The sequence below is a fragment of the Heloderma suspectum genome, chromosome 7 (genome assembly GCF_057233095.1).
Source record: "Heloderma suspectum isolate Gila_16-S chromosome 7, 16-S_ref, whole genome shotgun sequence".
Lineage (NCBI taxonomy): Eukaryota > Metazoa > Chordata > Lepidosauria > Squamata > Helodermatidae > Heloderma > Heloderma suspectum.
The window spans coordinates 62,215,635-62,241,422 of record NC_139464.1 but is presented as its reverse complement, the minus strand read 5'-3'; the positions used below and the strand labels follow the sequence as shown (position 1 = coordinate 62,241,422).

The 25,788-nt window shown below is 40.3% G+C and overlaps 2 protein-coding genes across 2 annotated transcripts in view; both read left to right on the top strand.

Annotated features, from left to right (window-relative positions):
• OTOGL (otogelin like) overlaps positions 1-3,369 on the top strand; it is a 130,594-nt gene extending 127,225 nt beyond the window's left edge. Inside the window, exon 56 of the mRNA XM_084810400.1 lies at positions 1,940-3,369. Coding sequence (XP_084666526.1) covers positions 1,940-2,140 — 201 coding nt within the window. The 3' untranslated portion in view covers positions 2,141-3,369. The remainder of the gene's footprint in view (positions 1-1,939) is intronic.
• Positions 3,370-5,900: 2,531 nt separating this feature from the next.
• Positions 5,901-25,788, top strand: part of PTPRQ (protein tyrosine phosphatase receptor type Q) — a 143,904-nt gene continuing 124,016 nt past the window's right edge. The window contains exons 1-11 of the mRNA XM_084810399.1: positions 5,901-6,376; positions 6,561-6,705; positions 9,243-9,314; positions 11,770-11,875; positions 13,079-13,216; positions 14,518-14,653; positions 16,363-16,617; positions 17,810-18,027; positions 20,928-21,114; positions 21,231-21,515; positions 25,046-25,330. Coding sequence (XP_084666525.1) covers positions 11,807-11,875; positions 13,079-13,216; positions 14,518-14,653; positions 16,363-16,617; positions 17,810-18,027; positions 20,928-21,114; positions 21,231-21,515; positions 25,046-25,330 — 1,573 coding nt within the window. The 5' untranslated portion in view covers positions 5,901-6,376; positions 6,561-6,705; positions 9,243-9,314; positions 11,770-11,806. The remainder of the gene's footprint in view (positions 6,377-6,560; positions 6,706-9,242; positions 9,315-11,769; positions 11,876-13,078; positions 13,217-14,517; positions 14,654-16,362; positions 16,618-17,809; positions 18,028-20,927; positions 21,115-21,230; positions 21,516-25,045; positions 25,331-25,788) is intronic.

Below are 25,788 nucleotides of genomic sequence, written 5' to 3'. Positions count from 1 at the left end.
AATAACTCCAGATAAACGGCACACAATATAATTGCCTACACCAGACAAAAACACTGCCTTGTACATAATTAAATATCCTCCTACTCCAAACTAAGTATGCCAATACATAAAAAAAACACGTAATCATTTCTTTGGAAAATTTTCTGATCTGTGACCTCTCCCAATGTATATGCTTTTGATATATTGAATGAAATCCCTTGAAGGGAGTTAAGGTATAATATGAAGTCTGTTTTGTGAGATGTCAGCTATAAACATGTTTATGCAAAAATATGAATAAATGCTTCTATATGTATATGTAGAAATGCCATTTTAATTACAATAACAAGTTCTGAAGTATAATTGGTTATATACTACTACCAAGTATAGTAGGTATATACTGTTTGTATATACTACTATATACAACTGTATATAGTTCTATATATACAACTATAGTTTTGTATTATAACAACAAAAATAAAAGTTAGGACTGGAATAAACCATGGTTTCAAAACACACGATCTCCGGACATTTCTACAGATATTTTAAGCTGTCAGAGCAGATTTTTATTTGTTCTTCTCTAAAATGCTTGGCAAATTTGACAAGTAAAGGGAATGAAAAGTCCATCTCCTCTTCCAGCATCCCAGCTCTTTTTTCCTACTGCACCTCCTGGGGCTGGATCCGCAGCCATACTTGGCTTGGAGACTTACTTTAGGTAAATGTGACTAGGGATGAATAGAGACCATTCTCTGCTAAGTTACTGAGCAGTGACTTGTCTGGGTGCTATCACCTCTTCTTCTCCTTCTTCCATGTTTGCCCTAGATTGGAGTATGTGTGTAGGAGTGGCAGCTCCCAAGACCAGTTGCGCCTCAACTGTTTCTTCCCCAAAGAGCTTCTTTTGTTTGGGGGGGGGGTGAGGTTAACATCACTTCCCTGCATCTCTGATTTTCAAACAAGCTAGTACCCTGGGAATGGTTTTCTCTGTAAGAGAAGCATCCCTGTGGAGCCATTGGAGGAAGGATATACACAGGGGGCATTCACTAAGAGAATGGATTTCGAAATCTAGGGATGTCAGAGAATTCTGCCACGGATCCCAGTGAGGCTGAATGCCAGTGCATTCGGCCCCCCGAAATCTGTGACGGAACGAAGCCCCCCACCCTGCGAAAGGCGCGCGAAACAGAGCACTTATCTGGTGCCGTTTGTGCTGCTTTGCGAATGTTGGCCGCATCTGCGGCCACCATTCGCTTCCCCATTTAGGCCATGGTAGGCTACGTAAGTATTTACGTAAGTATTTATGTAGCCTATCACGGCCTAAATGGGGAAGCAAATGGTGGCCGCAGATGCGGCCACCATTCGCAAAGCAGCACAAACGGCACCAGGTAAGTGCTCTGTTTCGCACGCCTTTCGCAATTCTCTGACATCCCTAGATGTCACAGTTTTGACATCTATCACAGATAGATATATCAGTCACAGATCTATCTATCACAGATAGATCTATCTATCTGTCACAGATCTATCACAGTTTTGACATCCTATCACAGTAAAAAAAGGGAATGCAAATGGTGGCCGCCATAGCCGCTGCCATTTGCGTTCCTGGTTTTATTTTTTGCCGTGATAGGCTACGTAAATATTTACAAAATATTTTTTGTATTTAAATATTTTGCCAAAAACAGGAACGCAAATGGCAGCCTCCGTAGCCGCCGCCATTTGCGTCCGCAGGCTCCAGATACCTGCGAATGCACCCGGCCGGGGGCTCTGCGGAGTTGCCGCAGAGCGTAGCCGGCCGGGTTAGGATTTCGGAGGGAGGTGTGGAGCGCCTCCCCGCCACCGCGAATCACCCCTGCGAATAGATAAGTGACTTTCGTACATCCCTATCGCAATCCCTTTTTATATTGTGATGACTTATACATACTTTTTTCAAATTGGATAATAACACTTGAAATGATTTTTTTTTCTCCAACAGATAAATGTGGCTTCTTGTGATGGAAAATGTCCATCTGCTACCATTTTTAATGTCAACATTGATAGCCATTTAAGATTCTGTAAATGCTGTCGTGAAAATGGAGTGCAGAATCTAACTGTGCCACTCTACTGCTCAGGAAATGGCACTGAAATTATGTATGTCATCCAGGAGCCTATGGACTGTTCATGCCAGTGGAATTAAGAATTGTATAAATATTATTAAGGACTGCATTCGAACAGGATTATATGCTTGTTGTTATGTTCAGATTTATTAAATATCCTATTAATATATACATATATTTTTCTCATGTTTTAGACAGATATTTAAAAATTGATAGTGTTCAAGTTGAACACTACAGCAATAATATATGCAGTATCATATATACAACATTTTAATTCTTCTTACAGTAATCTGCTTATCTTTTCTTCAGATATGTGAATTAACCAGTTCATGGTAAGCAATGTTATCACATAAAAGTTGATCCAGAATTAATATAACTGGAAATTTTTTGTAGCTTGTTAGCACTTCCAGGAACATCTCTCATACTTAAAATGAAACCAACTGTGCAATGTAATTTTTGTAATATTTTACTGATTATTTTAAAAAATTAAGACACACCAGTATTCCTTGTTTCTGTGGTGTTCATTTTTGGGTTTTTTTTAAACAAACAGTACACTTCAAATGTTTTTATTCCCTTTGGTCAACCTCAAATGTAGTTAGAAACATCTAATTAACCACTTTTGGCATTATTTTTATATTTACACCTTTTTATGGGGAGGCATTTTCTATACTTCTCTTGGATTAAATATTTGATGGGTTGTTATAAAGATATATAGAATTCTACAATAAACACAGTACAGCTTTGGAATATATATATTCCAAAAATATATATTTATGCACTACTCAGACAGCAGTAATATTGGAAGGAATAATGAAAAGAACATGCATAGTAATTAGCAAAATCAAACACAGTTACTTCAGAAAGAGTTAGTGGAATAAGTAGAATATAATAGCTTTTCTTTGAGGTGACAAGTTTTAATGTAGGACTTAGTGTTTATGTGAGGACTTGCAAACAAATAACTCTCCATACAAATGGATGGCTCCTAGCACTACCAATCGACAGGCACTGTGCACTACCCTTAACTGGTTTCTTCTGGTAAGAGAAAAGATGGAAGCAGTGGGAAAACATGGGAGAGTTGCAAGTGGAAGACAACACCATGTGGACCTCCTGTAAAATTCTGAGAATGAAGCAGGGTGGTGGTGGTGATAAAATCCTTGTCTAGAATCACGACGCGTATTCCCAGATACAAATCTGCTAGCCTTAACACATTTTGTAAACCATGGTTTATTATCAAATTAGTGATTGATATCTGTTACTTCTAACCACATACATACAGCACTTGCCTGAAAATAAATGTATTTTAAAATTCATCTGAGTTACTGTAAATTATTGCCATAGAAGGCTAGGAATATTACAATTATTTCATTTAGGGTGAGAAATGGATGTTCTAGAAGAGTGCCATCTTTCAGAAGGATTTCATTTTTAAGTGTACCTTCATAATTTTGGGACTGTCAGGGTTTTGTGAAATTCTGGAGGCAAATTACACATTACATGGAAATGTGCATAATGCAGCCCCCCCCCCCCCTACTGTTACTGAAGAACAGTAGCTTCAGGAGGGTTGAGGGAGGAAAGTGTGGATAAGTAGGGAGTGGCATAGCACTTTATCCACTGGCCACTTTTACATTCCTTATTGCCCTCCAAGCTGTTTTTCTCCATAAGGTTCCAAACATTTCTTTGCCTGTGTTTGGGGGAAAAGCATTCCCTTCCAAAGCTACTTTTATTCAGGAAAAGTGGCCAGCAAGACTGCATAACGTACACTTATGGGTAATGTGTATTTTGGCCCCTGGTTTTACTTTGTGAATAAGTACCTCTCAGCATTCCCTACAAAGTTTATGAAACAGAAAACAAAAATATTTTCATTTCGGGAGTATCCATTTAATTAAAATAGGCTGTACCCAAACAAAACTATGTTGCTTTGTTTTTAAAGAAGGATTTCTGCTGATTGCCCTATTTATAAAGCCTTCACTTAAAGCCGACACTTGCAAACATGTGTTGTCAAAAGTGATAGTCTAGCCCCTTCACTAACTTCCACCAGATGGTCAGTGAATGTGTGCCCAAAGTACATTTTAGCATCTCTGTATTAGTCCCACGAATCCGATAACAGTCCATTGGTAGTAGCTGGGAGTGGGTGAATAAAAAGCCTTACTTCACAGGGAAAGCCACAACAGCGCTTATAATTCCTTCAAAATAACAAGCAAAAATTGAGTACTCATGCTCTCAAGTGCCGGGAGTGGGCTGTGGAGAAATGCACAACCCAATAATAATAACAATAATAAGGGATTGTACAGAGTTTTAGGTTGCAGTCTTACATCCACTTTCCTGAGAATAAGCCCCATTAATGGGTCTTATGTCTGAGTAGGCTTGGATAAAGCTGGAGGACATGTAGAGTTAGAAGTAACTGCATGGATCATCTAATCCAGCCCAGGCCTCAAGGCCGAAAATCCTATCCATAAATGAGAACAAACTATTTCATCCTGCAACACAAGCACAATATTTAATATACCTGGATTGTATGCAACAAATAGATAACAACTATTATGTAATTGCACTAAAATCTAGGTCTATTCTTGAAAAGCATCTGGAGCTTCAATCAGTGCAAAAGTCAGTGGCTAGGCTGCTAACCTGTCCAGTGTTGTGATCCTATCACCACCATATTGAAAGATCTGGACACCTGATAAACATACATTTATACTGGTCATTCAATAAAAAAAAGGTAAAGGTGTCCCCAACCAGTCATGTCCGACTCTAGAGTGTGGTGCTCATCTCCATTTCTAAGCCGAAGAGCCAGCGCTGTCTGAAGACGCTTCTGTGGTCATGTGGCTGGCGTGACTGAACACCGAGGTGCACAGAATGCTGTTACATTCAATATGTGATTATTAAAGCTGAGTTGATGTTCTAACCCCCAAAGGTTATGCAAATTAGTCCATGAATCCCCTTCCCTCCAGTTTTTCTGAAAGGAATGGGTTTCAAGTAGAGCTCACACCAGAACAATTGCACACCTGTTTGGGTCCTCCAGTTTGAAGCTTCATTAAGTCACCTGCATGGGATGTACTAAAACAAATGTCAAGAATGCTTGTTGCCAAGGCTGAAAAAGCAACTTAAGATGCAATCCTATGCATGTATCCCTTTTTTTTCTGTCTGAACAACTCCCAGCATCCCCCTGGGAGTTGTACGACTTTTTTCTGTCTAAACAGAGCTAGGATTGCACCCTTAATCTTAAAACAAACAAACAAACAAAAAACCGCCTGTGACTTTTTTTAGAACTTGCTGTGATTACTATGTGACTATCAACACCATCATTTTTTTTTTTTTAAAGCTGTGTGTTAACGGCTAAAGAAATCTGTCTCATTTTAAATGCAACTATTTATAGTTCAGGATTCCAATTTAATTCTAACGCGGCGTTTTACGGAGAGGGACTTTAATATGGGCCTCAGCGGGAGACGGCCTGCTTCTGCTCCCAGCTGAGGAGATCAGCCACCGGCGGGGCCAAGCCCGCTCTCCCCCGCGTTTAATTCCGCAGTTCAAGGTGGTCGATTTGCAGAGCCTCTCCCTCGCCGCCCGTTCCTCCTGTCGTTTCCTTGGAGGCTTCCCCTCAGCTGCCCACACAAGGGAAAAGGTCAAGAGTGACAAGAACTAATTAGGAGTGGGGAAGGGCGGCTAGGAGGGAGAGGAGTCGCTGCTGCAGCGAAGACGGCAGCTCCACACGGCGGGCTTTTCTTCTTCCCCTGGCGAATGAACAGCAGGTGGGTTCTGCGCGCGCTTGGCGGCCGTGCTGCGCGGGGATTCGCCGAGAAAAAGCGGCGGCGGGCGGCAATTCGCCTCTTGCGCTTCTCCTGCCTCGTCTCGTGGCTGAGCGCGAAAACGTGAACGGGGAACGAGGCTCCTTCCGCGCGCTGGAATTCCTTGGGGAGGAAAAAAAATAATCAGTGGGCGATTTCGCGCGCGCCCTTAACGGCGTGCGGGGTGGGAAGCGTCGCTTTTTCTCTGTGGAAAAAGAGAAAGCTGTGAGAAAGGGATCGGACAACAGCGGGCTATTCGAAATAACATTCTTCTCAGTAATGCCTCTGAAAAACAGTCTGCAGGGTCGTTGCTTGTTGGATTTGTATATACCTGTTTTTATTTACAGCTCTACCCATTCTCTGTGGGAAATAAACAGAAAGAATAAATAAACAGAATGAACAGAAAATGACTGAGCTTGAACCAGGCAGAATCTTGTGATGCGTTAAGCTTTGCAACTTAAAGGGCAACAGAGTTGTTCTGGTTTGAACTTTCAGAGGCAAGAGCCCAGTGCTTGATCAAATGGAGGAAAATGCTTGGTATTGTCATCTCTTCTTGCTTGCTATCTCAGATTTAGTTAATTTGAGTTTAGTGTTGAAAACCCCCCAAAGGATCATATTCTGGGACTGCAGTTTGAGCATACATCTCTTGCGGCATTCTAACTGTGGTTTCTAGATTGTGTGTGTATTGTTAATACTTAATATTTCATAAATTCTTTGGCAGGGTATGATGATAGATTCCCATCAATGTGAGGGATTATTATCACACTACGGGACTGACTGACGTGGTTGGATATGTAGAAAGAATTGATATGCAGTGGGTTGCAACTGTGCATACAAAATTCAAGTGCGCGTTGGACATACACTGGGTGTGTACTATTCTTGATTCCTACAATTTTTCCATTCCTTGTGGTGACAAAATCATGGGAATTGGGCATACGCAGATCAGCCAATGCACATGATGTGTTGGATGTATGCTGATCTTGCACATATGGGCCTTCATGCCGATGTGCCTACAGTATTTGTACATTTTCAGCCATTGGACCACCCTTAGAAAGTACAATTCTGTGCACGCTTACTTGGGAGTAAGTTCCACTGAACTCACTAAGACTTTCTTCCTACTGAGGAAACATGCATAAGGTTGGCCTGTTAATGAAAAATACATGTACCTGTTTTTTCGTGGCAGATGTTGGAGGGTATGGTATTTTGGTGGTGGTATATTGTTAACAATAGCCATGGTTGTCCATAAATGCAGAAACAAAGATACCCTTAGTAGTCCTCTGAAAAGGGAAGGTAGGCCAAATGTTATAAATACAGAGGAGCAGAATTTGTCCTGTGAAATGTCATAGAACTGCTGTCATGTTCTGAAATAAGGGACAATCCCTTAAAAAGAGGGGCATTTGGCGAGCCTATTCCCCAGTCCTACTTTATTCTTTTCTTGGCTTTGATTTATTTTGTAGTCCTACCCTCTACAGTGATAGTGAATAATGGCAATTCATCTGCAGCTGTTATGTTCGCAGGCACACAGTATTACAGTGCTGCCCAGAGATAATTGCTGTTGCCCAAGTTGAAATCAAAGTTGCAAGCATGACTTGCTGTTTCACTGAGATCATTATTGTCTCAATATTTCTAGATCCCTCTTTGCAGAACAGAGGCTAGCAGTGTAAATATATATATGTGTGTGTGTGTGATAATCCCTTTATAACTCCATTGAAGTCTTTAGTGCTTTACCACAGGTACCTCTTTTCTGGTTTGCAGACTTTCCACTTTTGTTCATTCTAGTTTTTTCTTCTGAAATCCTGTGCATGTCTACACGTGCATAAATACCATTTATTCAGTAAAGCACTGGAGTGCAGTCATAAAGTTTAATGGCCAAATACACCCCTTGCATGGCAATATTCATGCACTAGTGTATGATTGGCACTGCCAGCTTTGATAATGGCAATCATCTTTGAAGAAAAGAAGACTTGGATTCAATTCCTCATCCAAATCATTATCAGAAGAGACAAACCCAACCTGTGTAGCCCAAGGTGGCAGATGAGGAGTATAGTTATGAGAACTGCATATGCAGTATTCTTTAGTCATGTGAACCAAGTGTGCAGCAGCAGCACGGCAGAAGGTGATTCATACACAGGTGGTTGTGTCTACTTCATTGTATAGGTTTATGTCAATTCAAAGTCCAGGATATAATGAAATTGACAGGGAGATCTGTGGCACTTTAAAGAATCATTGTGGTATACGTTTTCATAGACCAGAACCCCTTTAATTGGCACCTTAAAAGTTAATATTTACTGTGCCATGAGCAAAAGTGTATGCTGCAGTAAATTTGTTAGTCTCTAAGGGTGCAATACTATGCATGTTTAGACAGAAAAAAGTCCTACAACTCCCAGCATGCCCCAGCCAGTATGGCTGGCTGGGGCATGCTGGGAATTGTAGAACTTTTTCTGTCTAAACATGCATGGGGTTGTGCCCCTAAAGTGCCAGAAAACTCTTTTGTTGTTTCTGTTGCAACAGACTAACACGGCTACTTCTGGAAAACAAATAGAAGTTATATATGTGTCTACTAATGTGAAAAATAGACATGCTGATAATCTGGGAACAACCTTCTATATTTTTAACTCTATGTACAAAACCAGTTCTTGAGTTTGATCACAGTCTAACATGACTGAGAAACAGAACACAAGGCAGAGCTATGTGGGTAATGGGGCATGGTTAGGAAAAATAGACATGATTTAATAGCTTCATGATAAAATAGCTTCATGATTCCATTTAAGATCTAAGGGACAAAGTAGATTGGCTGCTATCAGCAAGGTTTTGTTTGTTTGTTTGTTTGTTTGTGTATTTGCAACATTTATATACCACTCCACTTCTAAACAGATTCTGGAGCAGTGAACAATAAAATATAAAGGAATAAAACACCATATTCCAAAAAAAAATTTAAAAACGTAATACCGATAAAAACTGATTGTTGGTGTAGGAGTAAAACCTGCATCTTCCCCACAAAAATGGGGCCATGAAATGCAAGGAGCAGGTCAGTAAACGGAAGGGCTGTTCGTGAAACTGTTGAGGGAGCAGCAAAATGTGCTGTCCACCAAAAGAACAGGGGACACTAAGGTCAGAGTGCAGGTTTAGTGTTCATCCCACTGCATGTCCAAGTTACACCCCTTTATTTTTCCCTCTTGTAAGTGAATGTGGTCATTCACTTCTCTGTGAAAAAGTAAACTATTGAGAGCATTCCTTCCTCATCGTGTCCCTGGCACCCACCGAGACAAGATCATATGTGTCTTATGGTCTGTGCAATATATATAGCCTTTCACCTTTCCTATGACCAGCATAAATAATAATGCAAATTTGGCTACTTCTTAGAGACACACATTAACACTTCTTTCCTATGTTACAATTTTAGACACAGCAGTGACTTGAAGGGACGCTTATATAACTGAAAAAAATGTAGCATGAGAAGAAGCCTTCAGATATGGTATACAAATACAATACATATAATGCATCAGAGAGAAATGGAGGGAATGCTACCCTGTTGATTCTTCTTGCCTGTCAGTGGCTTTCGATATCATTGACCACAGTATCCTCCTGGAACTGGAGGTTGTGCTCAGGAGGTGCTGTATTACAGCGCTTCCACTCCTACTTATAGGGTTACTATCAAAGAGTAGCAGCCTTGCTACTCTCTGATGGCAGCCCTGCTACTTCGGCTTGGGTCCATGGTAGTTCTACTGTGAGGTCTCGCAAGGTTCCATCTTGTCTCCTATATTATTTAACATCTAAATGAAGCCTCGGGGGGGGGGGTTATCTGGGGATTTGGACATGGTGTCACCATTGTGCAGATGACACCAAGTTCTACCTCTCCATTCCATCTGAATCAGGAGAGACTGTGCAAGTGTTGGACCAGTGCCTGGAGGTAGTGGTGGGCAGGATGATAAACTGAAGTTAAATCCTGAAAAGACAGAGAGACTGGTAGGCAGTTTCCGCGTCCAGGAATTAGGTGGCCTGTTCTGGATGGGGTAGCATTACCCTGATGGAACAAGTACATAGAGCCTTTCTACACAAGGCATTTATTGGGCATTCATGATTCCTCACTCACAGTAGTTTGTGGCTGCTTTACGTGACATCCTCCTCCTCCAGGGCTTCTCCCATGCTTTACAACCATTAAACTGATTTTTTTTTTCCTAACGAGGAAAGTCTGTTATTTCTATGAATGGCGTCATGAAACCATGGTATATTTGCACAATTCCGCTATACCACAGTGCAACCTAATAGCCGTGTAATGGAACATATAGAAAGGCATAGTAAGACCCTCTCCCCCAAAAAACACATGTAAAGAAGCAGATCTTAATCCCACAAAGAATCCAGAAACAGAAGCCTCAGTAAAATGGCAGGGTAAAAGCCTCATGTAGAAAAGCCCATAGTCTGAGAGTACTCCTCAATTCAAACTTCAGGTGGCCTCTGTGGCAAGGAGTGCTTATGGCTAGCTATGGCTGGTTCTCCTGCTATGGCTATTCCTGCATCAGGATAACCTGGCAACAGTAGTCCATGCTCTCATAACCTCCCAACTGGACTATTGCAATGCTCTCTACGTGGGATTTATGTTAAAGATGAACTGGAAGCTGCAGCTGGTGCAGAATGCTGCCGCCCACATGCTGACAGCAGCAGCGCGGTGTGAGCACGTAATACCAGCTTTGAAATCTCTGCACTGGTTGCCAGTGAGTTACTGGGACCAATTCAAGATGTTTGTGCTAGTGTACAAAGCCCTAAACAGATCAGGACCCAGGTACTTGAAAGACTGTCTTCTCCAGTACCAACCAACCTGGAATTTAAGATCAGCCAAAGAGGCTCTGTTCATGGTGCCTTTGATGAATGTGGCCTATGGGGCTACCACATGTGGCAGAGCCTTCTTGATGGTGGCACCCCAGCTGTGGAACTCCCTTCCAGTAGAGATTAATCTGTCCCCAATGTTGTTGTCATTCAGGCACCAGCCTGTATTTATTTGTACAGGCTTTGGTAGTATATGCAAATGTTTTATCTGTTTTAATGAAAGAAGAACAGCAAGTACAGCTTGGCAATCTGCTACCATCTAGCTCCCAGTGGTGACCCCTCCCTCCCCCAACTGCTACTATAAGGGTTTCTGAGGAACATTATGCCTTGAGGGGGTGGGCTTGAACTCAAAATAAGATAAACTGCAGGAAAAAAGAGAGAGGAATAGGCCAGCCCAGAAGGACTGTCTATATTCCCATCCATCTGGGCAACTGAATCAAGCATTACCATCATGCTTTTAATTTTCCCCTCCTCCTTCCCAAACCCTTTCCTTGTGTTTCATATCTTTTTAGATTGTGAGCCCTATCGTGTCTTTTTAGATTGATTATTGATTCTTGTAAGCCACTCTGAGAGTCTTCTGACTGAAGAGCAGGATATTAATGGTTTGAATGAATGAATGAATGAATAGAATAAAATAAAATAAATGAGGGTGTTGCTGTATTTTATTATGTTTGTAATTTTAAAGTTGTGATTTTAATGGTATTTCTATGTTGTGCTGTTTTATATGGGTTGATAGCTGCCCTGGGCACCTTGTGAGGACAGAATATAAATCAAATAAATAAATAATATTTATACTTACATCAACATATGCATCAGTTGAAAACAATAGGTCAAATGGTCAAATTACTGCAGTTCTGTATGCCATCTGAATATTTTTTATGATGTTGGTGTAGATCCACATAATCTATTCCTGGAGGCATTAATAAACTATTGGTGGTATTTCAACATTTCTATATGACTTTAGAAAAATCCCTAAACTGAAATCTGGGTATACATATGTGTTTCTCAGCTAAACAGAAATTTAAAATACAATGCAATATAAATGAAAGCAAATAGCTACTGTTACATTGATTTTTTTCCTATCTTATTTTTCTACAAATATTCAGTCATAATTTTCACTGGAAGCTTTTAGAGTCCTGACTCATGCCAAAGCAATCACACTCTATGGACAAAGCAATTTGGCTAATGATTGTAACACAGTACATATTTCAGGTAAGAAATAAAGTGTTCTGTGGTATGAAAATGATTAAAGTTTTGGCTTTTCTTGTCATATATAATTATCTTGTAATGTATAATTTCTCTTTTGTGAATAGAATTGCTGTTATCTCAAACTACTATAACACATTTCTGAGATATATCAGTGTTCGTGCCCACAGATAAGTTGTACCTAATAATAATGAGAGAAGTTACAGTATATTAGATATAGGCAACGCTGTCTTTCAGTAGCTGCATTCCATGGTTTGGAGGACTGGAAATCAGGATTGGACATGTGCTTACAATGTTCTTCAGTGGCCAAGTCAGTCATCTGGTCTCAACCCAATAGATGCATTCAGCTTCATGAATTACTGCCATGGTTGGTCAAGCCAAAAAGTAATTCCTTAAGCTGCATGCATGATGGGAAAAGGGAAAGGGAAGTGGTATTCAAGGATTGTCTGAACGCAGACATTGTCTGCATTATCCCCATCTAACCTTCAGAGCAAAACATTTAGCAAAGAGTATCCTTTTAAATCATTATCATCCTCCTCCTCCTCCAATTATAACCTGACTGACTGCTGGTTGTGGTGTTGAAGGAATGCATAAGAAATAAAGGACCTGCACTTCTATTTCTCTTCACTGAAACCATATCTTGTGGGTGCAGCGGCAGCAGTAACTGAGAGACTCTATGAAGCTTCCATACCTCACTGGTGCCTTTGATGCTAAAATGGCATGTCACTACTCATGTGGGACATCAGGAGCCCTGGAAACGATATGTCTGAAGGCTTCTTGCATCTGGGATGATGTCATTAGGATACAAAAAGCCCTGGAACATGTCATTTTCAGGTACAGAATAGTCATGCACCCTTGAAAGCTACATGACCCAGGGAATGCTCGTTGATCTGCATATGCCCAGATGTTCAGAACAAGATCTTGGGAACATGGCACTTAATGCAGCTGAGCAATATGGGCTGAAGAATTTCATATTCCATGCCAGATAAACATGAACTTTGGTAACATCGCTAAATAATACACAGCAATTGTATATTATTTAATAACTGTTTTAGAATATCTTAAAATGTATAGTTAACTATCATTTATTTATTTATTACATTTCTATACCATTCAATAACAGAAGCTCTCTGGACAGTTCACAAAAGTTTTTTGTGACATATGCTTCACCTTTACTTATTTGACACGTGTTTCACCTTTATATTGCAGCTATCAAGTGGTCTGAAGTGTGGCCAAGTAAAGGAAACCTCTAGAATGGCTTTGTTGGAGTGGCCAGAATTTCCAAAAGGAAGACACCCAGATTTTTACATTGTAACATACCACCTCAGAGATGACATTGTTCAAAAGGTAGGCAATATTCTTCCCTGTTAGATGCTTCCAGTGGTTATACTCATTTAGTTTGATCCTAGCATGTTGACATAAAGTGTTTGTTTAAAAAAAATAATGTTGGGGAGTATGTCTTGGTTGTTTAGAAGAAAACACTATTTCAAAAATAAAATGTAAACTGATAACTGTAATCATCTGGATAGAAAATAAGTAACCATAGAAGGGAGACATTACAGGGAATGTTCAGGTCCAAATGGTCTGACATGAGAGTCTCACCTTTATTTCTCCTGAATAAGAGATTGCTGTTGGAAAGTGCATTTTACTTGCTGGGCTCTCTGTAGCTCTATTAATTATATGGCCCAATCCAAGAGAAATGCCACCTGAATGCTGTTAATAATTTCTTGCTCCTACACAGAAACAACCCCCGCCCCCATAAAACAAGTTAAAACCTCAACTAAAACAGCTTGTTAGCAGAGCAGAAAATTACAAAGCAAATACTGAAGAAAAAAGGGAGGAAAAAAGGCTTAACATGCCTCTAGAAATATAACAGAGAGGGAGTCATATGAATCTCCAATGGAAGGGAATTCGAGAACTCCAAGGCTGCAACTGAAAAAGACCAGCTTTTCAAAGGGATCTATAAGATGGAACTTGAAGTAGGGCATCATTATCCAATCTTAAAGTGTGGAGTTCCTGCAGGAGGAGAAGCTCTTTGAGTTCATTCAGGTGGTTTAGGCTTTAAAGGTTAAGACCAGCATCTTGAACAAGCTGGAGCTAATGCAGATTAGGTATGTCTCAAATTAGGTATGTCTCAGTGTAGGTGTATCTGTTAACAGATGAACATCAGCATTCCACATGAGGTTAAGTTTCTGAACTATCTTTTGACTATTATAATTAATATAGCTGTAGTAACACTGTAATTACGGTGTTACTACAGCTATACTAATTATAATGTAATACTTGGCTATCCTGTGCTGCTTTTGTAGCAGTTATGAGTTTCAGCCTTCTGTTCTGGACTCATCCCGTCTATAACTACACATACCAGACTGCAGAACATACACTCTTTACAGGACACAGTCTATAGGATCATTGTCACTTTACGGATTACTGGCCCTAGTATTACATAAAGATGGGCTTGGTGAATATATTTGCTATCTTATTGAAAGCACTAAGTCATAGTGCAATCCTAACCATGTTTAGTCAAAGTAAATCCCCATTATGTCCAATAGGACTTGGTCTCTAGTAAGTGTATTTGGGATTGCAGTTTTGGATACAGTGCTGTATTAATTCTTAAAATAACATTTAAAAAACTCTTTACATTGTAGAATGTGAAAAGTGTTTCTACAATCCAAGTAACAGCACAGAATATTACAATTCATCTTGAAGAAGAGAGGAAATACGATGTGATGGTACAGTCCCTGAAGAATGGGAAAGTTTTATACGCAAAATCATTCCAGACGTGTAAGTACAACAATGTATGGTCTACTTTTAGCATCCTTATACATCAGATTTGAAAAAGTATATATAAGAGAACATTACTTTTATAATATTGTAATGAATAGTTGCTTGCACCCCTGCTGCTGTTTCAATTGCTCTGGGGTGGTTTTTTTAAAAAAAATGTGATGTGTTTCGTCTCCTCATCAGTAGCGTAGTGGCAAATTCAGAAGTGCAGGTCCCTTCGTGACAGTCACAGCCACGCCCCTTCACAGTCATGCCCCTTTTAAGATTGTACAACCTTGTAAGATAGACAGCCTTCAACTGGGATCCAAAAACAGTGCAGCTGAGAGTAAAGCAGGGGTATTTCAATTGGATGTCTGAGAAAAAATGCAGGGGTGTTAATCTTTTTCACCCACCCACTCACTCACTCAAACACAAACATTTTAGGTTTTCAAAATATGATACTCTATGGAAGTTTCACCCTCTCAACTCAGCCCTCATGGACAGATCCCTTCTCATTTAAACAGCCCCCTTGCTCACTCCCTTAGCACCCAGCATTACCCATTAGCCTTTCCTAAGCTCCTTCATTATATCTCTCCCATCCTGCAACAGAAATGTCCACACACCCAGCTGGATTGAAACACACACACACACACACACACACACACCTTCTTTCTCCTCTCCCCCCAACTGATTTTTTTCTGTTTCCCTTCCCTCTACCAGGGTTTGTTTGCCCAGATACATGCCAACCTTGTACCAAAAAGTGTAGCTGACAGAGCAGGTTGCATGTCGCAATTCTGCTTACTGTAGAAATTAATGTTCAAGAATTAACAGTGCAATCCAATGGGTGTTTATTTCGAATTAAATTTACAGAGATCTTGGGAAGGCAGCTAAGGCTGCAGTCCTACACACACTTACCTGGGAGAAAGCCCATTTGGCAATTGAACATAGTGGGACTGACTTCTGAGTAAACATGCATAGGATTGTGTGATAAATCCTAAAAACTGGCACAAACCAGCCACCTGCCCTGCCCCATAAGTAAATAATGGTAGCAGGACGCCCCCCCCCCCGCTGCTGCTGTGGCCAGCAGCAGCCCTGAACGGGTGGCCAGGTGTTGCAGGAGATGAGGGCAGCGCCAGGCGTGCAGGCATGTTACAAGGATGGGCGGAGAAGCATGAGGAGGAGAAGGGGGGGTAAGAGGAGGCTGCAGAGCTCCCTCAGGCTCCCTCTTTCACTCGCTCCTTTTGTCTGGCCAGCTCTGCATAGTAGAGAAGAGGCAGCTGCCTGTACTCCCTCTGCTCCCTCCTCGTTCCCTAGCAGACTGCAACCCAGCTGGGGGCTGGCTTAAAAAACGTGTCAGAGCGAATCCCCGGTGCGACCTGCCACCACTACACCACTGGTCCTCATTGCTGAATGCATTTGTAAATGGATTATTATCACAGTGTTTACTCAAGTACAGGTATACAGGCTTACCTGCCATTTGAATTAGATAATTTTTACACATATAACTCTGTAGTGGATTGTTTTATACATTGCAGGTGTCTGGATACGTGTCTGTCTGTCTCTGTCTCTCTCCCCACCCCACCCCTCTCTGTATATATATACGCACACATGTGTGCACCCACACCAATATACTACTGTTTATCCACGCATGAAACCAATTCAGTATTTTTTCTTTCAATCTGATGAAATATTCTAATACATAATTTGATTTTCCTATATGTCTATTACAGATGGAATTTCAGACAATATTGTCAAAACACATGCGACAAGTACTAGTGTGTTGTTTAATTGGAGCATGCCAGTGAATGATTTCTCCATTGAAATTTCGCATAATAACATTTCTCAGATGCTTAAAGATAATGAAGTCTTCTATGAATGGACTGATTTGAGGCCTGCAACTTTGCACATGTTTACCCTTGCATTTAAACAACTTCATTTGGAATTTATTAATGTGTCTCAAATACTGGATGTTCAAATTGAAACAGGTGCATACTGTAATTTCTCATTGTTGCTATTTCTTGTCTGAGAGCATCTACTGTAATTCTGAATCTAGGCAAGGCCAGTGTCTGGCTGGAAAAGCACTTTGTAGGAACCATTCCAAGTTCCTATAAAGGGTGGGATATAGAGAGCCAGTTCAAATAAGAGCAAAACCACTTCAGTTCACTGCATATTTTTGAGCCTTTCCTAAGCATACTTACCAAAAAGAAAATCCCATTGCAAGTCTTACTGTATTAAACCGACATAAGGTAATTTATATTGATACAAGTAACTATATAACTTATATAACTTACAAGTAACTTATAGAAGTAACTATATTGGTTTGTGGCCTATATTTTGAAATGTATCATTCATTTCAGCTTGATCAAACGAAATAAATTATGAAGAATAGTAGTCATTTTTTCTACTATACTGTAAGAGTTTTTGGCTCTGGTGCTACACAAAGATTTAGAAACATTAGTTATTGAGAATGCTATTAGCTGTTGTGAAATGTGGATATACTGTCCTATTTTGATTCTAAGATAGACATATCTCTGTTACTGCACTGAAAAGAAAAGGGAAAACAGGAAGGTACTCTCATGGTCTTAGTGTATGGTAGTAGTTGTATCCTCTTTGGTGAACCTGCTAATCTGTATGGGCCAGCAGCAGTTGATGCTCTCAACATGTGGATTGCAAGCTGCTGTGATCTCAGATTCAGAGTACTGGTCATTTTCAAAACACTATGGCTTGATTAAAAAAAGTTCATAGAAAGAAAGATTCCCACCTTTCCTCCCTATGTAGCCCCCTTGCACCTTCCTTCCATGGATTTCTTTCAGTTATTTTACAATCTAATCCTACATTTGCAATTGCCTTCACGGTTTACTATATACTATATACACTATAAAGAAGCTCATTAATACATATAGCACTATTCATGGGCCAAAACTATGAACTGTTCTGTGAATACATTAATTATTGCACTGCCACTAAAGCAGACCTTTAGGACCATGCTATAGGAAAGTTGTATAAAACTACAGTGGTTCCATTTGTTTTAGTGAAATTAATGAGTGAGGAAAGCCTGCATTATTTAATTTTATATGAAAATAGGGTTTTCTTAAGTTGTGAAAGATTTATTGTGTCACATGTATGTATATTGAAGAAAATGCTTTGGAACTCATAGGATTATATGTTCACCTTTAGGTTCATGTTCAGATGGTTGGACAGCTTTCAAACAGAACTGCTATAAAGTAAGTAAAGAAAGCATGCCTTGGAGCATGGCACAACAAAACTGTGGATTATTTTCAAGTGGAGCACATCTTGTTGATATAAAAAATAAAGAAGAACATATATTTCTGACTTCTTATCTGCAGTCATTCAGTCAAGTAATCATGCTGTGGACAGGTCTTAATGACATTAAGGTCAGTATATTATACCTTATGTTATGAGAGTCACTGTGGATCTGGGAAGACCTGAGTTCAAACCCATCTCTGCCATGGATTTACTGTGTGACCTATCTGTAAAACAGAATAATAGTGCCCTAAATCACAGACAATTTTGTAAAAGTAAATACAGTACTGTAAAGCATGTGTTTATTATAAGTGCAATAATAACATCCCTCAAAGCAATGTTACAGCCATGATGACATAATAACATAGTTCTCTCATTTGTAGGGCAAGCAACTGCTGTCTTACACTGGCCACGATTCTTCCATCTTGTGTAGAGAAGAGAGAGTTCAGGCATACAGCCATGCATGAGTCCCATTACAGTCACTGCCATTTCACAGAGGCTGAGCAGTTTTCAGAAAGGGCCTTCTAACATTCGGGAGTTATCCATGTTGTAGAAAGAGATAGCTAGGCAGAGAACTGCAGTGTCCTACCAGCACAACCACAGCAACCAGCACAACCACAGATAAATCTGTGATGACATGTCTAATGTAGCCACTGTGTGGCATGTCTTAGCCACCTACTCCACTATCTGATTTTCTACGGAATATGAATTGGCTGCTGCTCAATGATAGGAGCCTGTCTCCCCTTCTGCCTTGGAACTGTCAGTCGTCATCTATATGTACTCTACATCAGGGATAGGGAATGTGTGGCCCTCTATATGTTGTTGGACTGCAACTCTCATCATTGCTCATCAGCAGCTATGCTGGCTAGGGGTGATGAGATTTGCAGTCTACCAACATCTGGAGGACCACATGTTCCCCATCCCTTCTCTAGATGAACTCCAGGGGTGAGAAACTTGCAGCTGATGGAACTTGCTTTGTCTCAAGTGGCCCTGACATAGTGAGGAAAGTGTCTGGCGGGTGGGGGAGAGCAGTGCAATTATACACTGTTTCCAGGGATGGAATGGTAGTTTTATCTCAATTAATTAATAAATCCATCATGATCATCTAGGGATGTACGGATTGTGTAAAATCTGCTCTGTCTGCGTTCTGCAGATTGTCAGGCACCTTTTGCTCCGTTGTCCACTCACAGATAAATTCAATTTTTTTTTGTTATGCGAAAAATACACAAATAATTTTGTAGAGGGTTCACAACAATTTACATAATTTACCCAAGTACGTAATATTTAGTGTATTGTCCCCAGTTCCATTCAACTTTACCCCGCGTATATTTACCAGTTTCAGCAGAAACTTGCATATTTTCCTACAAATAAATATGCATAAATTTTGGGAAAGTAAAAAACAAGATCCAAACGTCCACAGACTCTGCATGGCCTGAGAAGGTTGGTCCACAGCGGGTTCCAGAGGCCAGATGCTTAGAAATCCGAGCTCATTTTAGTCTGTCTCAGATTTCTCCAGCATCGCTTGAATTTTGCAAGTATAACAACAAAAAGTTAAAAACTACAATTTAAAACCATAATTATAACTGAATCAGCAACTGATCTCATAGGGAACGAGGACAATAACACAATAAATCCCAGTATACATAGAGGTTAATTGCTTGCCTAAAAAGAAATGTTTTGACAGCATGTCTGAATGAACTTAGCTCCTGGACCTGATGAATTTCAGATGGCAACAAGTTCCATAAACATGCTTTATTAGCTGCTGAAAGTAGAGAGGTGACACTTATAACTGACTCATCATCACTGGATCTCAATCAATGGTGAAGTATATATGGAATAAACACACCCTCAGGTATCCCAGATCCAGGCTAAAAATAAGAATGAGCATGTTGCAAATTGGCCAGAAACCAACTGATAGTGTGAACCAGGTGGAGCTCTTGTAGTACTGGTGGCCTTGAGCCATCAATGATTAATGTTCCTGTGGATATGCAGCATCTCTTCACCTTGCCATCTGTATGCAACTCCTTCTATGCCTTCTGTATACAGCTCCTACTAAGTAGAAGTTGTATCTTGGCCATTCTTTTGTACATTATATCATTCAACAAGCTTCACATGGTGCATTCAGCTTCAGTGAACGTGGGTAGTATTCAATGCCACTACTATTTAGAGCAGACCCATTAAAATGAATGGAACTTAACTTAGACTAACATTGATACAACCCTGTGACTTTGTTGTGGTTTCCAAAAGATGAGACATTTCTTTCTAAAATTGAGAGTGTTAATTTTAAATGTATTTTTTTTAAATCAAGCTGCAAGAAAACTTTCTAAAGTTTACTGATAATCTTATATTTATTAGAAATCTAATTATAAATTAGTATCTTCTACCGTATAACTTTTTAATTTATATTTTGAAAAATAATTGATATGGCAGTCTTGCCTCTCAGCAACATTTTTTTTAAAGTAATAAAATATGTTTAGGCCATATTTTTAACAATACATATGCAGAAATAGTGATTAAGGGCACAATCCTAAGGCTGCTAGACAGTAGCTAGACAGCCATAGGATTTTTCATTTTCTGGGAACCTACAAAACCACCTCCCAGCCTCCTTCTCTGCTGCTTCGTAGGCAGTGCAGTTTGTCCGCAGCTCTGTGCTTGGAAGAGCAGCGTGGAGCGGGGGAAAAGGGGTGTTCCTGGGGGCAGGGAGGGGAGGAAATGGCAGAAGGGCCAGTACGACGCTTCCTATGCACTGTCTGGCCTCCCCCCTCCCGCTCTGAGCCACCCTGGTTAGACAGCTGAAATCAGCTGTCTAGCTGCAAATGCAGGGCAGCTGGAGCATGGAGGATTCCCTCCGCGCTCCGCCCGCCCTGCACTTGATAGTCAGGTGCCTCGGATTTCAGACGTGGATTGTGCCCTAACCTACTCAAGAAGAAAAAATCATAGGAAAGTGTTTAAAATCAGGTATGTTGTAGAAAGCAATTCACTAATATAATAATGTAATTTTTAAAATATATTGCAATCATGATTCTTTCAGGATGAAGGACATCACTTATGGACAGATGGCTCTCCATATCTTGGAAAATCTGAACTCTCTTCTCTGTCAGTGATACCAGAAAATGAGACAGATTGTTATGCTTTCCAAAGAAATCCAGCTGCTCCAGATTATTTCTTCATGGGTTTTTTCTGCTATGTCCCATTGCCATATATTTGCAAATATGAGTGTAACTATTTTATCAGTTTTAAACATTTTCTTACAGTTTCGTTTTTATAAGAAATAATTGAAATTGCCTGTGTTGAATTGACATTTAACTTAAAGATTTTAAATTGTCCTTTTCAGTATCTTCTGTTCCTGAAAACTTCACATTTAAGGTGCGGGATGTCAGCACAAATGAAGCAGCACTTTTTTGGAGCGATTTGAGTGGTTGGCTTAATTCAGGCTTTCAGCTCAATATTAAATACTATTTTGAACAATCAGAACAATATTTTGAAACTTTTACTCTAAATTCTACGCACACAAAAATGTTGCAGTTGTGCCCTGGTCATTTTTATAAATTTTTATTGTCAGCCAGGAGCCCTGAAGGGGCACAAGTTAGCTTACATCCAGTCGTGATGGTAGAGACAAGTAAGTTATAATCAAATAAAATATCTGCTCATTTAATGCATATGCTCCTTGAAAAAAATGTTATCTTGTGTTTTAGCTTGCTTTTGAAAACACTGAATAAAAATTCAGATTCAAACATTGTCATTGCTTGGGTCACACAATGTTAACATTGGCTTTGAATGAACTTCCATAATATATAGCAAAAGGGTTGACATAATTGTGAGAACAGGATAAAGCTGAGGGAGGGGATGGGGTTTAGAGCTAGTGAATCAATTTTCTAGTCATAGAATATTATTGTAGAGCTGTGCAACGCTCTAGGATGGCAAAGTGAGGCTAGCCTTGGTAGAAAGGATTATTTGTTAGTCTTTTCAGATGTTAGTCTTTTCACCTCCTGCTTGAGACTCACAGGTTTGAATTTTGCATTATATAGCAAATTTAATAGCTACCCAGAGTTAATGAATAAAGGCAACATTATGCGAAATACAGTAGCATTTTTAAAAACTTAAAATGCCATCTAAAATGTAATAAAAATGCATGGCATTTTTGTTCTATTTAGACAGCAATCCTATGCATTCTTAAACCTTGTTGAACTCAGTGGGACTTACTTTTGAGTAGACAAGGCTAGCCTTGTTAGGTTTTGCCAAATACAAACAGTGGATTTTATATACAGTGGATACTGTAAGCAAACATAAGTGATTAATTTATTTGAACCCCAGGCAAGCCAAAGATTGGGGGCGGGCGGGGGGGGGAGATGTCAAAATTAATTTACTTCATATTTTCAACAGTAATTTTAAAATAATCTGCTGAAAAACAAAAATGCTGTAAGTAGGTGGTAAAACTGCAGTAACATTATAGAGATAAATAGTATAAAAGTTAGACACATTTAATGTAACATATGTGCTATAGCATATAAAATGCATAATGAAGAGGAATCTTTGTGTTGTCTCCGAGGCTTTCCTGTCCTTTCTTCCCCACTGCACTCCACAGTGCCTTCCAGAAGCTTCTCGTGAAAGTCAGGGGACCTTCCTAAAAGCGATGTCATGTGGGAAGCTGTAGCAGAAAAGGTGAATGACCCAAAATCACATAGAGGCAGCTTGTGTGAATAGCTTCCTGCTTACTCAGGCTGCCTCTGCCCTATTTTCAGTGATTGTTGTTCAGTCGTTCAGTCGTGTCCGACTCTTCGTGACCCCATGGACCATAGCACGCCAGGCCTTCCTGTCCTGCGCTCTCTCCCGGAGCGTGCTCAAGTTCATATTCATTGCATCGGTGATGCTATCTAGCCATCTCATCCTCTGCCGTCCCCTTCTCCTTTTGCCTTCAGTCTTTCCCAGCATCAGGGTCTTTTCCAGAGAGTTTTCTCTTCGCATTAGGTGGCCAAAATATTTCAGCTTCAGCTTCAGTATCTGTCCTTCCAATGAGCACTCAGGGTTGATTTCCTTTAGGATGGACTGATTTGACCTCCTTGCAGTCCAGGGCACTCGTAAGAGTCTTCTCCAGCACCACAGTTCGAACGCATCAATTCTTCGGCGCTCAGCCTTCCTTATAGTCCAGCTCTCACAGCCATACATTACTACTGGGAAAACCATAGCTTTGATTAGACGGACCTTTGTTGGCAAGGTGATGTCTCTGCTTCTTACTATGCTGTCTAGGTTTGCCATAGCTTTCCTCCCAAGGAGCAAGCGTCTTTTAATTTCATGGCTACAGTCAACGTCTGCGGTGATCTTGGAGCCCAAGAAAATAAAATCTGTCACAGCTTCCATTTCTTCCCCTTCTATATGCCAGGAAGTGATGGGGCCAGATGACATGATCTTAGTTTTTTGAATGTTGAGTTTCAAACCAGCTTTTGCACTCTTCTCTTTCACCCTCAACAAGAGGCTCTTTAGATCCTCTTCGCTTTCTGCCATTAGGGTGGTATCGTCTGCATATCGGAGGTTGTTGATAATTCTCCCAGCAATCTTAATTCCGACCTGTGATTTATCCAACCCAGCGTTTCTCATGATGTACTCTGCATATAAGTTAAATAAGCAGGGTGACAATATGCAGCCTTGTCGTACTCCTTTCCCAATTTTGAACCAATCAGTTGTTCCATGTCCGGTTTTTACTGTTGCTTCTTGACCCTTGTACAGGTTTCTCAGGAGACAGGTCAGGTGGTCTGGTACTCCCATCACTTTAAGAATTTGCCAGTTTGTTGTGATCCACACAATCAAAGGCTTTAGCGTAGTCAATGAAGCAGAAATAGACGTTTTTCTGGAATTCTCTTGCTTTCCCCATGATCCGGCAAATGTTGGTGATTTGATCTCTAGTTCCTCTGCCTCTTCGAAACCCAGCTTGTACTTCCGGTAGTTCTCGGTTCGCATACTGCTGAAGCCTAGCTTGTAGGATTTTGAGCATAACCTTGCTGGCATGTGAAATGAGAGCAATTGTGCAGTAGTTTGAACACTCTTTGGCATTGCCCTTCTTTGGAATTGGAATGTAAACTGAACTTTTCCAGTCTTGCGGCCACTGTTGAGTATTCCAAATTTGTTGGCATATTGAGTGAAACAGCATCATCTTTTAGGATTTTAAATAGCTCAGCTGGAAGACTGTCATCTCCGCTAGCTTTGTTGTTAGTAATGCTTCCTAAGGCCCACTTGACTTCACTCTCGAGGATGTCCGGCTCAAGTTCAGTGACTGCACTATCATGGCTATCAGGGACATTAAGATCTTTCCTGTATAGTTCTTCTGTGTATTCTTTCCACCTCTTCTTAATCTCATCTGCTTCTGTTAGGTCCCTGCCTTCTTTGTCCTTTATCATGCCCGTCTTTGCACAAAACGTTCCCTTGAGATCTCCGATTTTCTTGAAGAGATCGCTAGTCTTTCCCATTCTGTTGTTCTCCTTGATTTCTTTGCATTGTTCATTTAAGAAGGCCTTCTTGTCTCTCCTTGCTATTCTCTGGAACTCTGCATTCAGTTGGATATATCTTCCCCTTTCTCCCTTGCTTTTCGCTTCCCTTCTTTCCTCAGCTACTTGTAAAGCCTCATCAGACAGCCACTTGGCTTTCTTGCATTTCTTTTTCTTTGGGATGGATTGAGTTGCTGCCTCCTGAACAATGTTATGGACCTCCGTCCATAGTTCCTCAGGCACTCTGTCTATCTGGTCTAATCCCTTGAATCTATTCCTCACCTCCACTGTATATTCATAAGGGATATGATTTATGTCATATCCCTTATTGGGAGGGGGCAATCATTTTCAGTGATTGCCCCCTCCCAAAGCAAATGCATGTTGTGATTGTGGAAAATATAGAAATGCAGAAGCTCATACCTCTGGCATTAGGTAAATATTTGTTATTTCAGAAAGGGGAGATCCCAGATCTGATGAGTTGGTTTTAAGGAAATTTCTTATTGATAAGAAATTATTCTGTTAACTCAAATACAACCATTAATAACATAGATTGTAAGAGCTTTCCCCCCCACATTTTACTTATTGTACCTTCTTCTGTTCATCTAACAGTATTTGTTACCATTAGCTTCTTGAATGGTAGAATTATGCTTTCTCATGTTTTAATCATTAGGACCATTACATTTACACCATGTAAAGGCAACACGGGTGACATCATCAGAAATAGTTTTGCAATGGGATTCTCCAGTGAGTTCCTGTAATGCATCATTTCATCACTACCTAGTTAGCATCTTGGATAACAAAACAACAAAGCGGGAAACGTTTCCATTTGGAAAAACGAACACTTCTGCTGTAATTGGAAATATCAAACCATACCATCAGTATAAGGTACATCTTCAGAGTGTTACTGAGAAGGGAACTCTAAGCTGCTATGAGGATCCTATGCTAATAATAACAGGTATGTAATTTTCATTTTATAAACACTACATAATTTTAACTGGCAGTGCACATAGGAGATATGTACTAGGAGTACATATCTCCTATAACACTCCTAGGAGTGTTAAAACCTAAATAAAAGGATATTCCTTCCTTCATGGAAGATGAGAATATCAGCAGCTACTGGATGCAATCCATCCTGCAGTCAGGCAAGCTTTTACTCTCATTGATATAAAGAACCAGATTTTTATTACAAATATAGCACCTTACTTACCTGGGAGCAAGGTTGTGGAGTTGCGCTGTCCCAGCAGGGAAGAGGGAAACAGAAGGGAAGGGGGGGCGACTTAGCCACAACGCCACGGTAGATCTGTGCAGCATTGCATGGCCTGGGAACCAATCAGGGCTGTGATTGGCTTGGCGGGGGCTGGAGTTTCAGGGCAGATCAGAGAGAGAGGGAACTATCTCCTTCTGGTCTGCCCA